The sequence below is a fragment of the Lycorma delicatula genome, chromosome 7 (genome assembly GCF_047948215.1).
Source record: "Lycorma delicatula isolate Av1 chromosome 7, ASM4794821v1, whole genome shotgun sequence".
NCBI lineage: Eukaryota > Metazoa > Arthropoda > Insecta > Hemiptera > Fulgoridae > Lycorma > Lycorma delicatula.
Genome location: NC_134461.1, coordinates 125440964 through 125455585, shown reverse-complemented (window position 1 = coordinate 125455585; position 14622 = coordinate 125440964). Strand labels below are relative to the sequence as shown.

General features: G+C 34.3%; 1 protein-coding gene across 1 annotated transcript in view; it reads left to right on the top strand.

The window, feature by feature from the left end:
* The window catches only part of LOC142328372 (uncharacterized), a 77638-nt gene that overhangs the window by 33155 nt on the left and 29861 nt on the right, over positions 1–14622 (top strand). The window contains exons 11-13 of the mRNA XM_075372079.1: positions 3498–3656; positions 6127–6251; positions 12986–13150. Coding sequence (XP_075228194.1) covers positions 3498–3656; positions 6127–6251; positions 12986–13150 — 449 coding nt within the window. The remainder of the gene's footprint in view (positions 1–3497; positions 3657–6126; positions 6252–12985; positions 13151–14622) is intronic.

Below are 14622 nucleotides of genomic sequence, written 5' to 3'. Positions count from 1 at the left end.
CTTACCTTTGATATTACATTAAATGCAGCAGGTGCCCTGTTTGATTTTGACCAGTCAGTCTCCGGTCACTATCACTCATTTCATCTGGTTTATCTGTTGTCAGATATGGGGTGGCTAATTGGTCAGAAGTATTAGGTGTTGTTGGCTGATACTCTGTCAGCATCTGAATCATGAGGCTCTTTAAAATCACTGAAATCCTAGTTTTCAGAACCATTTTCTAACTGTACATTTATATGCTTCTTACATGTCCTGTTTGAACGAAGTGAATAACTTGATGAATCAGCAACCGATATATTTGAGAATTCTAGTGTAAGACTAGCTACAGAATCTATTGTAGTATTTGATCTACTTAAATCTCCTCCTACATCAGTCTACAGGTGATCAACCGTAATATTTTCTAAAAAAAGTAATCTCATAATTCATTGCAGCCATGTTTTTACATAAAAAAGAAAATCTTTTAGTATTTGAAAAAAATATCCTGGTATTTTTTCAAATACATCAACTGCTTTGATGTCACTAGTAATACTTTTAATAAGTACAGTGAAACATTACTACAAACTATATAAAAAAAATTAAAGTAGGAGAAACTAAATTGCATTTGATCTAATACTGCTAAAACAAAAACTATATTTTTTTTTAAAGCAAAGGTTCTAAGGTAATTCTCTGTAATCTGCAAGTACACTACAGTAACACCTAACACAAATCTGGTAACAACATATCATCTGTAATGGGTGTAGGACTGGAAATTCTGTTTTAAATAAACTCTAAAACTTTAAAGTAAGAACTTTAAAAAAACTTTAAGTAAGTTCTTTTAAAAGTTCATTTAAACTTTAATAAATGTACATTCTTTGAAATAAAAAATAAGTATTGTAATGCCAAAATGTGTTAGAAATCTCAGAATATTATAAAACAAAGAAATTTGTTCTCACTGTTGAAGAAATTAAAATATTTTTTAATATTGTAGTTTATTTTTATAAATTATAAATGAAAACTGGTTTCTGTGAACTAATGTAAATGATTCAAAAAACCCAAACAACAAAAATATTATACATTGTCAATCACGAAAGAGACTTAAGCAAAAGCAAAACAACAAACCAATTCTACTGTAAAAAACACATAGCCTATACTGGTAAATTATTCAACAACTTTGAGATAGCTGTTTTCCTGCCTCAGAGGTTTGTTATTTCTCTTTGGAAGCAGTACTACCAATACTCCATAATGTAAATTTTGTTCTGCAGGCATTTGTAAACTATTATGCCACTGAACATTCATTAAAAACATGTATTTTTTTCAAAGTGGTAAATTATCATCATACCACTAAAAGTTTAATAAATGAGAAAGTCAAGTGTATATTGAGCTAATGTCTTTTAGATTTAACTTCTGTATCTTTGGATTCAAATTCTATTAGATTTGTAGATTTGAATAATTTATCTCTACTGTAATACAAAGTTCTGTATAAGTTGTATAATGATCTGATATACAAATCATTGAAAGGGTGGTGCTAAGAAATGGTTTTTGAAAGGCTAAAACTATCTCATTATTGTTTACTGAAAAGTCTTCCTAAAATTAACATTAATGGTGAAACTTTTTGAGTATGTATTCATGCAGAATCATTGTATTTAGCTGTACCATCTTAATGATTGTCATTTAGTTCTTTCATATTACTACATGGATGATTAGAGAACATTTGGATTTTTAAAGATCTCCGTAAAAAAAATCACCAAGATATCTGATCTCACAGGCAACATCATATTGCTATTGACAAGATGCGGTTACAGAAAATATCTTGTAAATTGATATTCTTGGGCTTATATATACATCTTGTCTTAATCATAAGATAATGTTCACATGATAATTATTCATTTTACTGAAGACATGCAGATATTTTAAAAACCTAACAGTTCCTTCTGTTGATAATTTTCATTTTGTAATGATGCTGGTGTAAAGTCAATGATTGTATACTGTCCAGCCATATGAAAGTATTGCTTGTTGTATATCATTTAGATGAAAATTGGCTTTATCAGATATTCAAATATTTTACAGGAAGTTTTTGACTTCTTCAGACTGCTAAAACAGTTAAGTTTTCAACTTCTTGACAGACTTGTGTGACTGGGAAACAAAATATACTCAACAGACCTGCCAATTCAAACTATGGCTTAGCTAAATGATCAAAATTGCTCATTCCAATATATCAACCTGTTTAATATTTTTTTCAAACTAACAGCAAAATTTAATTTATACAAAACTAATAATTATTACTGATAAAATTAAACAGAATTGTTTTGTAAGTACAGTGCTCTTTAAATTTGCACTACAATTTTCAATTTACTGGAGTATTTTTTTTTATATTTAAAAAAATGTTGGTCCTCATTGCTTTGAGCTACTTCAAGAGTCACCTGCTCTGAGTTAAAAACATTAAGTGTTGGATATAATAATTTCACAACAGAAAAAGTATGTTAATTTTTATTGCTTTACACTCTCTGTTATAGTCATTATCATAATCTAGTGTGTGTGGGTGTAGATGTATATTTGCATGTGAGTGCGTGCAGGTTGCTTCTAGAATCGCTGATCAGAGTTGCTTTCCTCTGAGTAATATTTTTCAGTATACTGCTATTCCCTCTGATCATCATTTGTAAGACTGTGTATCACCAGAATTTTGGTAGGCATTGCATGCATGTGTGCAATCTTATATTTAGTCTATGAAGAAGGCAATGTGAAACAACATGTATGAAAAATGTCAAGCCTAACTGGATTTGAATCCAGAACCTTCTGGATAAAAGGCAGAGATGCTACAATTCCCATCATGGAGGGCGACAATACAGTGGTAAATAAAAATAAAAACAAAAATAATAAATACATCACTGTAACACAATAAGCAAAAACTCAGGAAAATAGATAATAATTTAAGAAAAGGATGGATTCTGTATAACTTTTAATACAAAAAAAATAATAACAGTTCACAAATAACTATCACAAACGAAGGCAATATTCCTGAATTCCTTTTTTTTAAATAATGTATCTTATGTGGAACAAGATAGATGTTCAGTTCAGTTTAGTTTAGTTTATATATTCCAGGGTCATTGTATTTGTGGTTTTTAATTCTTGTTTTAAGATTATATTTTATACAACCTTTTCTTGCATATTAGATGCATTTTTTTATTATATTTATTATTTTTAATTATTTTGACTAGACTGTAAAAAAAGCGGTGTTGTGTATTTTTATGTATGCTAAGTACTTCATTTTATTTAAATACCAAGTGTTGTTCAGGTAAAATGCATGTATTGATAGTTGTAAGATTATGTAGTTTGAGGCATTTTGAAAGAGTGAATTTTGTTTGACGCATGTTAATAACTGTTCATATTAGATTGCATTATATCAGTACAATAAAATTGTATCAACATATCTTAAACCAGTATATTATTTTTTAGGGATGTTTGTTGTCACTTGTTTTGTTGCAAGAATAAACTGTTTTATATTTGGGTTTTTTTGTTTACAGGCTGTTGAAACCAGATTGGTAGAACTGGAAAATGAAGCAAGGTCTATAGAAACAAGACAAAATGATATTGTCTCAAAAATGGTAGAAAAAACTGCTGACTGTAAAGAAAAGCTAGATTCATGTAATGAATCAGTGTTTGCTAAAAATTTAATTACAGAGGTGAGTATTTAATTACACAATTATTTTATTATTATATACTGTGTGATGAATTCTGGCTTTATGAAGATTATGTTGCGACTTTTGTTGAGCTTGTACATTTTTTTTTTTAATAAATGTAAAATTTTGTTCAAAGTTTTTTATTGTTCAAATTAATATATTTAATATTCATCAAGTTTGCAAAAAATTACACTACCCAATTCGAATAAATATTAGTATCTGAGTACTTTCGGAGGTGTCAACCAGTCTTTTAAAAAATAAGTCTTATTAGACTTATTTACCAGTTTTTATAAGAATTTATGTAGACATAATAAATATTTAATTATGATTACAAGCTTAGCATTTTATTTAGGCGCTTTAAAGGAAAAGAGTATGGTTTGATTTTGTTAAATAGGATGATCAATTGATCATCCCATGTAGGATTAACCATTACCAAGGGGTGGAATATATTCTATTTATCACCATTTATTCCCAAATATTGCATAATGACCTTAGGGATATGTCTTTCTTACTTTCTGATTAATTGCTCTAAATAACACAATTTGGTGATTTAAATATTTAATTGTAATACTGACAAAAAAAGAGAAATACCCATGTTTTTCAGTCACAAATCAGTCTTAAAATGGATTTTTCCCCAGATACTGTCACTTTTATCATTAGATTGGAAAAATAATGTAAAAAACTAAAGAACTTTATAGACAAATTCTAGGAGATTTGATAGTAAACGTTTTGATAATCTAATTTATGGAAATTATTTAGGTTAACTTATTTATTTATAAATTTTGCATACATACACAGATAACAAAAATTGTGGAGTACATGACAAATCAGCATAAAAAAATAAAATATTATAATGTATTATAAATATGCATTGGGGAAGTGCTTTGTTCTTATAGGATCTCAGTTTTGAATGAATATAAACAAAGAACAGTGACAGATTCATGGTTTTTTGTTTTTTTTTGTAAGACAATCAGTATTGTGTCATCATAAAACAAATGTGAGAAAAATTTATATTTTTTTCCTGGTTAGTGATAACAATATCCATTGTTATCCTACCTAACCAAGCCATACATTTCCAATTTTGGTATTATATCCTTGCAAAGCCATTAGTGATATGTACTCCAGACACACCCTATTCTGTGATGTAATGTAAATATCTATTTTATCAGAAATGATTCAATGTAATACAACTGTGAGCTTCTGCTGGATCCCCAGCTGCATTGGAATTTCAGGCAATGAGCAAGCTGATTGTGCAGCAAAATAAGCTTGTTCACAGCCTCCTTTCACAAATTGTATTGTTTCAAATGATTTTGTAGTGTTTTTTGAAGAGTGAAGTTCATGATGAATGGCAGAGTGATGGGAATGCCTACCATCAATAATAAACTTTATCTGTTAAAGACACTGTGTCACCCCAGAGCTCTACATGAAGGAATAACTGTCATGAGGAGGTTATTTGCCATTTGCGAATGTCACACCAGGCTCACTCATGGATATCTGATGAAACTGATGGCACCCATTCATGCTCATTGCGACTGCCATCAGACTGTACACCACATACTAGTGGATTAATTCCTTTTCTTGTTTAGCCTCCGGGAATTACTGTTCAGGTATTACTTCAGAGGATGAATGAGGATGATATGTATGAGTGTAAATAAAGTGTAGTCTTGTACAGTCTCAGTTCGACCTTTCCAGAGATGTGTGGTTGATTGAAACCCAGCCATCAAAGAACACCGGTATTCACGATCTAGTATTTAAATCCGTATAAAAGTAACTGCCTTTACTAAGGACTTAAACGCTGGAATTCTTGACTTCTAAATCAGCTAAAGATGTCACATACAAACTGAACTGTATCTGTTATGTGACACTGTTTGAAATTTAAATTTGGGCTTCAAAATATTTTAGGTAACAATATGACTGTTATCAAATGTCATACAATTTCTTAAGGTCATACATCTGAATTCAAAAATTTCATACAATCTTTTCATTTATTCATTAAGATTTTTTTGGAGTAAGTCAGAGATTTGTTTATTACTTTAGTGTAATTTTTAGGATAATCTTTTAAATTAAATTTTCTATCATATAAATATTGTGTTAGGGCGCTAATGACAACACTTCATTTTTCAACCGGTAGAAAATAAATTTTTTGGTCATACCTGTTTATGAGGGTCTAAAATTCATAATCCCAGTTCTATAATTCTAGATTAGGACTAGATACCTTTATTTTACTGCTTACTTTTCTACTGGGATACTTTTATTTTTTGCATTCAAAGATGTTGTGTATCATAAGCGCCCTAGAATTGAAACATGTGGAATAAGGTCCTGCATATTCTTAATCTCGCCCTCTTAATGAACAAATGTGTGCTTCACAATTTACTTTTACTTAATTTTACTTTCATTATTTTTTTTTATATTTTTTTAATAATTTTTGTTGGTAAAATATTTTATTAACAGTTCTGAATTTCTTTATTTAAAGATTGATTCTATTCAAAAGAAGGCTGAAGAATCTTTCAGACAGATAAATGAAGAAGTTCGTATTAATTGTGAAGCGCAGATAAAATGGTTACGCCAGTCAAATGTTGTATTTCTTAAATCAGTATTGTATGTGTCAAGTATTTTAATTTAATTCAAATATTTTTTTAAATCTTTACTAAAATTATACTTTAGTGTAACCTGTACTAATTTTCTTTTTATTAATAAGTAAATAATAAATAATTCTGCAAGAAATTTTCTGTTTTAAGTGCATACTGGTTAGCAATGACAAATATTTAAACTATTAACTTTATAGTTGTTTTTAAAACAACTGAAAAAATTTTGAGATCTAAAAAATTGATAGGAAATTTTTAATACAAATAACTAGCACAGCTTAAGATTTGATTTAAATTGATAAATAATAAACTATAGTAAGTGTTTTGCTACGATAAAATTGGTGTGAATGCAGTTGAACTGATTATCCAGGAAGATCCTTTTTTTTATCTCTTACTCCCCTGGGCCAGACATACAGTTTAGTAAAGCTCAGTCCAAGAGAGCATCCAAGAGGGCTTCCCCACCTACTGACAGTACGTTCAGCATGGCAGTTCAGCCCCCCTGGTGAATCTTTATCGCCTGCCTCTAATATCCAAGAAGAGGTGTCCCTGACTGTCTTACCTGACAGTCTTGACTGTCGTACCTGGGTCCCACCCTGGAGATCAGGTCTTAGTCTGTACTCTTAATGCCTGTAACCACTGAGCAGGAAGAACCGCGGCTTGACCGAGTCGCCCCCCTGCCCACCAATCCAGCAACTGGGTCTGGATCTTTTATTTTACCCCATCCCAGCCTAAGGACCCCGGAGTCCCCGGTATATCATTGTAACTGACACACCTTGGCATACTGGCCCTCACGACCGGGGCTATCTGCCCTTCACTAACTCTAAAAGCCACACCTGTGTCCCTCCTTGTCTTTGTTGTGTAGCACTTTAGTGGCAAACAAATAAAAAAAAAAAAATCCATTTTTCATCCGATGTCAAAATAAAAGGTATGAAAGTCTCTGGCTGGAGCCCATCCAGGTCAGCCCGCCTACACAAAACATGCCATTCATCACACTTGAAGATTGTGTATGTTCCGCATTATCCACCCTACTACAGTACATGCAGCAGGGAAACTACGTCTGCCGAATCTATGCAAATAATACTCGGCAGTCCCATGACCTGTTAACATTTGGTGTCATGAAGAAATTCATTTCATCATGACCCCTGTTTAGCCAAAGATCTATGTCTGTAATTAGCCGCCTGATCGAATTAGAACATCCACCTGTCACCCATTTCATTTTCCAGGAATTTCTCATAGCCTCCATCGCATCACATTTCCTCATACCTTCATATTGCTTCATTCGTTCTTTCACTTGCAGCTCAATTGGCGGTGCTGAAGCTAGCAAACAGGCTACATCATATGAAATGGTCCGATCCACATATCACAGCCAACAACGTACAATGTGATGTAAACTTTGAAGACGAGTTAAATTTCTTCTAACATCTATGACGGTGCTCCAAACTGGTGTACCATACAGAACAGAAGACATTACTGTAGAAACTATTAATCTTGTCTTGTAAGCTCTCTGAGCAGATTGAGTAGAAAGCAGCATGTTCAGCGACTTAAGTCTTCTCAGACTTCACACAAAGGTCAAGAATGTGTTGCGTAAACTTATAGGATTAATCAATCCTGATGCCCAAATATTTAATGTTTTCACTGAATTGCAACGATTGGTCACCCAGTCTCAGGTCTATTCTGCCAATACATCTTTTCTCCGTTAGGGTGGTGAACATAACATTTCTGTGGAGCAAGCTCCAGCCCTTGATTAACCATCCAGTTATTAATACTAATTAACACCATATTGCCATGGTCCTCTACATTTGCTTCCATCCTGCCACTCACCAGGATTAGGAGATCGTCGGCATATGCCACTAGTTAGGTATCTATTGGCATAGGAAGGTTAAAAACCCCATTGTACACTAATAACCATAATAGGGGACCCAGGACTGACCCCTAAGGCACCCCGCCAAAGACTTGGAATCTCAGTTTACCTCCCAATGTGTTGGCCTCAATCCACCTCTGTCAATTACTCTGCTATTTTCTTCTTAGATAGGGACCAATTCCCTTCCTCGTAAGCGCTGTCATAATTGAATTTCAAGTAACAGACCCGGAACGCATTGCATACATCTAGCATAAGATGGTGGGTATTTTCCTGGTCCTCCAGGTGCGTCTTTTTTCTGTAACAGCCCAGCTGACCATTTTCTGAATAGCCTACACCATGGACTATCCTTCCAGAAGCTGTACTGACTTGTATGAATGGCAGCGCTCACATTAAGCTCCTCAGTATTCTACGCTAGTATTCTTTCTATGGCCTTCCCCATGTTGTTTTCGGAAGGAAGACCAACCTTGAATCTTACCAACACTCGGCAAAGCTTTTGGTCTCAAGACCGAAATTAGCAATGTCGGTCAGTTCCCAGGCCACTCTACTTGCTAGACCTTTTAAGACCGCAGTCGGTATTAGTTCAGATCCGAGCTATTGCGAACACGCAGCAGTTGAATCGCTTTGACTACTTTCTCATGCGTGAATCTCTTACGATCACAGTCTACGATTTCGGTTAAGCCAGTCTCCTCCCTATTGAAGAGTTTAGATATCTGTCTAGAAGCAGACTTTTCCGTGAGGACGGCTAATCGCCTACCAAACCGCTTCATTACAATTTGTTAGGCCCACCTCCAAGGATCCGCGTCGAGTTCACCCCATAACTCCCGTCATTTCATCTGTTTTGGCTTTTAATCTCGTAGTTGAGAACGCATCCCGCATTGACGTAACTACTGGCAGCCTCTTCATACTCATCACCGCCAGCACCCTGCTTTATGCGTCGCCAACTGCTGTAGTTTCCTTCTAAGTTGAGCAATATTTTCGGTCCACCAATACACCGGATGATGCTTCCCCGCTGCCTTTGGTATTTGAGCAATCCCCTGTATTATAATCTCTCGAAGAACTTCAGGTGACAGCCTTCCACCATCTGCCAGCTGTCTTGCGACATTGTTTACAACCGTCGATCTCTAACATCGTGGCAAGATGGTCACTTGCAGTATCGCCTGCAGGACCCTACAGCTACACCTGGAGTGATCCCAGTTTTCACCCAAGATTGTCAAGTCCAGCACGGACTGATGCACTCTCGCTTCTAACATAGGCGTCTGGCCATTTAAGCAGTATAAACGAGTAGACATCAATTCTGTCAGGACGCCGCCTCTTATTCGTATAAGAACTGCTTGCCACGACGGCCTTACAATTAAGTTCGGCCATCACGATAAACTTTTTCGGGGATATTTTGATGGCGTCATAAAGACTCTACATATAGTTTTCGAAGTCTTGATAGTCGCAATTCGGACTGACATATAAGCTCCTATCAAAACAGTGTCTGCCAATTCAATAGCTTTGATACCCTGAGCTCTATGAAACTGTTAAAAACCTCATCTGCCACTGATATTGCGTATGGCAACATCACCTCTTTTTTCCTGTTTAGCCTCCGGTAACTACCGTTTAGATAATTCTTCAGAGGATGAATGAGGATGATATATGTATGAGTGTAAATGAAGTGTAGTCTTGTACATTCTCAGTTCGACCATTCCTGAGATGTGTGGTTAATTGAAACCCAACCACCAAAGAACACCGGTATCCACGATCTAGTATTCAAATCCGTGTAAACATAACTGGCTTTACTAGTACTTGAACGCTGGAACTCTCGACTTCCCAATCACCTGATTTGGGAAGACGCGTTCACCACTAGACCAACCCGGTGGGTATGACAACATCACCTGCCATATCTAAGCACCACTCTCTCTTGGCGGCTGTAAATCGATTAGGCTTCGTGGTGATAAGAAATCAGCTCCAAACCATTAGCCAGTTCTTCCACTAGATCGCGGGAGAGAATACTCCTATTTGCATTTGATAAAACGGCCCTAATCATGCTTCCGTAAAGCACACGTCAAGCCTCCGGTGCGATGATCAGTACTACTACAATCTAGACATTTCATTCATTCCTTCCCTACATTCTCGAATCTTGTCATCCCTGCCGTCACAATTTTATCTGATCGACCCGATTGGGCCCATGACCTGCAGCACTTCTGTGACCGGTGTTCCATCACCGGAAACATCGATTGCTTTCTTCGCGTACATAAGGCCGACAATGGACCCAGCCTATCTTGATGCGTTTGCCCACCAGCTTACAGGTGGAACAATATGTCGTTACGATCATCGCGTTGCCCGTGTTCCCGTACGTTCGGCGAAAAGAAGTGACGCGTAACTCTTCTGTCTTGCCAATAACATTCTCTACGGCCTCTCTAACTTCCTGTTCTGTGGCATTTTCTTCGATGTCTCGAATATGCACCGCAGCGCATGTCCCGCCTTGAGATCGGAGGGCCACTTGTTATTCCGCGGCCTTGTCGCGGAGTGTAGCTGTAAATTGGGCAGCCCTCTCAGAGCCTTTGATTCTGACATGTAACTCATCCTTGTTGCCCTTCCAAAGTGAAAGAACATCACCGGCTTCTTCCTCAGTAACAGAAGACTTAATGGTTTAAGTAAGTCGGCGTAGGGTCTACCTTGTGCTTTAAATATTACCACCCGGGTGTCCTCAGCAGGAGGAGTCGATCTCCTTATAGAAAATGATCGTGATCTTGATCTCTTGCTAGTGCTACGTAGTGCCACGGCCACCGGTTTCTTGCTCTTCTTTAAAAACAGTAAAATCTTTCTTAGTATAACCTTAATACAGCCACCTGGCAACACAAACACCAGAGCTGGAGACTTCCTAACACTCGCCTAACAGACTTAAGCAATGCTTCTGATGCCGTTTGGTCTACTCCAGACGAGTTATAATAAATAGTGTATTTGCTTCTCTCAATTAGCTTGACGTCGTCACTCATAAGTAACGACACTTCACATACTACATCTCTGGACTTGAATACAACATTGCGGGATTTATCTTCAATTCTCCCAGCCCGGGCAAGATCCATAAATTAGTACGTGTCACTATTCTCTTCAGCAATGTTCTTAACCTTACTAACCTTGTCAAGTAAAGCAGATTGCCATCTCAGAGACAGTTGATCTAATAGTTCACCATCTGTCAAATCCCCCAGCAAGGATATCTACTCCCAACTCAACGGTTGATGATGGTTGAAAAAGAATTCAACCACTACCAACGTGTTCTACTCTGAAGTCCGAATAATTTGATTACCCACTTGACTGTGTTTGTGAGGGCCCTTTTTGAAATCCCCCTAACCTCTCACTGGTACTTCAAAATTCAAAACCGAAACCGGATTTGGAATCAGCTCTCAAACCCGTGTTCATCAACACCCCACTTGACCCTTTTTGGGAGGACCCAAAATGTATCCGTCCAAAAATGAGATCGGAAAATTTCACAAAACGTTTTTTGGAGTCACCAAAATTTCGGGGATACCTAGATTGATGGAGATCCGGGGAAAAAAGGTTGTAAATGAAACGGATAGGGAGATATCTAGGAAATATAAATCCCTTATAAAACTCGCCGAACTTAGAATGTATTCATCTTTGTTTATTCTAATTGATAATGTTGTCACTCACCTGTATGATCAAGACAATCCACTTAGAAATTTTTCTTCATGTATTAGAGGTTAAATCCGACCAATTCTCTAAAATTTAATACAGAAAAAACAAAAACTCAAAATATCTCTGTAGTCAGTTACCCAGCAATCACCAAATTTCATATACGTGTCCAGAAAATGTCAGTCAACAGTTCCTTATCCACAAAACAAAATACACAATCCAGCAATCAACCAAAAACATTTAAAAATCTCTATACTGTAAAATTAAGATAGACATGTTTTACCTCAATATTCTGTGTAGGTGGTTTATATTAATAGAATTTAAAATATAAAACCTTAAATTGTCAAATTTTCTTATGAATACCCAAAGTAATTCAGATCAGTAATAATTAATCACAGAATATATAAAAAAGTTTATTTAATCACGGCTACTTTTGTGTGAAGTACCTAACAACTACATTATGGTAAAAATTTGAGTAAAAATTCTAAGACTCTAATGGAAAATAGCACTCACTCTGTCGTTATTACTGCAAGGTAATCATGGATGAATTAACAGCAATTCAAGGTCTGTCCGTCAGTCGGTATATCCTGTCAAAATTTAACAGCAATTCAAGGTCTGTCCGTCAGTCGGTATATCCTGTCAAAATTTAATCCATTTAAAAACCATTGTGTAGTTTGTTTTTTTAAATTGAAATATGCTGCCTGATTTAATGAAAAAAGTACACAACTATGTGAGATTGATTGATAGATTTAGAAAGTTTACGGTGATGTTGTTGTGGTGTTATCAAATTGATGATTTTGTCAATTAGAATCAGCATCATACATGATAACAGCCGTGAAAACCTCCATAATTTTGTTACGCATAATCTATGAAATTGTCCATGTTCATCTCAAGTAAGCAAGAATTTTATACAAGGTGGATTCCATCCATACAAAACGTATGACGATTGATGATTTTGTTTGAGGAGTGAGGTCACACGTGTCATTTATGGACAATGAATTTTTTTACACAAATTATTACAGGCAGTGTGGTGTCCTATATTATACCAGAAAGCAAAGTTTTAATCAAAGCAATGTTTCTTGAATGTTCTTCAAATACGATTGAAGTTATAATTAAATAAATACTTATGATTAATGAATTATAAATTAATTCATTTTATAAATTAATTTACAAGAAATGAATTTTATTATGAGGTAATGAGGTGAGTTTTTTTTTTTTTTAATTGTGCTTTGTTTTATTTTATTTAGAATGTTCTCAGAAGGAGGGAATTACCATTCTGAGGAAGCTAAATTAATCTCTTCACAAATGCATGAATTAGCAAATTTGATAGATAAAACTGAAGGTAGAGTAATGAAAAAATTATGTAATCAAGTTTCGAGTAGCTTTGCTAATTCTTGTATTGATGTAGAAAGGTGAATCATTTTTATACATAATTTCAATTCTTTTAAATAGCTTTATTTGATTTTAGTAATTTAGTTTTTTTTACACTCTAGTGAAATTATGGTAATATAATTTTGAGTATGTTGAAGAACCATTGATAATTAAAAAAGATAAAACTAATTTCAGATATTAGTAACAGTCTAATTGAAAATTTAAAGATTTGTTGATGACACTGAATATTTGGTTTACTCTAATAATGAATTAGAAGTAATATACTAGAAGACACAATTAATTGCAGATATTAGCAAGTAATCTTTAATGGAATTTTGAAACAACCATTTACCATTTAAATCATACTTTATTTGCAGACACAAACATGAAGTAAATTTTATTCTATTTTTAAAAATCTTTTAACTATCATATTACAAATGTTTAATTAATTTTAAAAACAAACAAAAAATGTACAGTACACACTTTTGTAATAACTTATTAATTAGAATAAAAATAAATATTAAAAAAGTGGGTGTAGGATTACCTGGTATTTTACCCTGGTATTTATATTAAAAAATTGCACTTATGTGTTATATTAATTTAAACTGTAATAAATTTTTAATTTATTTCATATTGTACTTATTCCTGTGATTTACTTAGGCCTGGTCAACAGAGCAACTTTGCAAGTCAGGTCTTCTTCTCTAGCAAAATCTATTTTTGAGTCTCTTCATTGTTATTTTTTCAAATGCTATATTGTGTGGAGAATATATAGGAGATTGATAAGGGATACCTCTGTTTGTGAGCTGTAGATTGCTATCCTTCACTCATCTGCCCTAATAATTGCACAACTCATTGGATTCATTGCACAACTCACTGGAACACAAACAAAACAAAGTGACTTATCTATAAAATTCATTTTATTTTCTTCTAAATGTGTGACTATTAAGTTTTTTCATGAAGTGTGTAAGAGTGTGCATCAAACACTTGATTAGTTTATTCGATTTTATGAAAATTTACTGCTATATTACTAAATACATTTCTTAAATATAATGTTTCATTATTATTTGTTAGGGTATCGCATATGTTAGTGTCTTGAGAAATTGCTTAGTACAAAATATATGAACATTTTACACAGTCACTGTGCAAATAAAAGTTACTGTTTTAGGCCTGGTTTAATTGAATGAAAATGCCATACTGGGGAAAGGTCAATCACTGAATGGGCAGTTGAAGGAAATAATAAGAAAACATGAATTTCTGATTGATTACAAAATGATCTTCAGTAAATCTGAAAAACCACATAAAAAGGATGAAAAGCCACATAAACCATTAAAAAGTTTAAGGTTGCAGAAAAAACAAAAATCTTTAGTTTTCACAGAAAATAAACCTGAAACAGCAAACAGTAAGCTGTGTAGATGATAAGGCTGCTATTAGACAGATTTCAATTTTTATATTGCTGAAGTATGTGTTTCACCTATACTTTCAAAGCTTTGAAATTTAAGGACTAAAAATTACT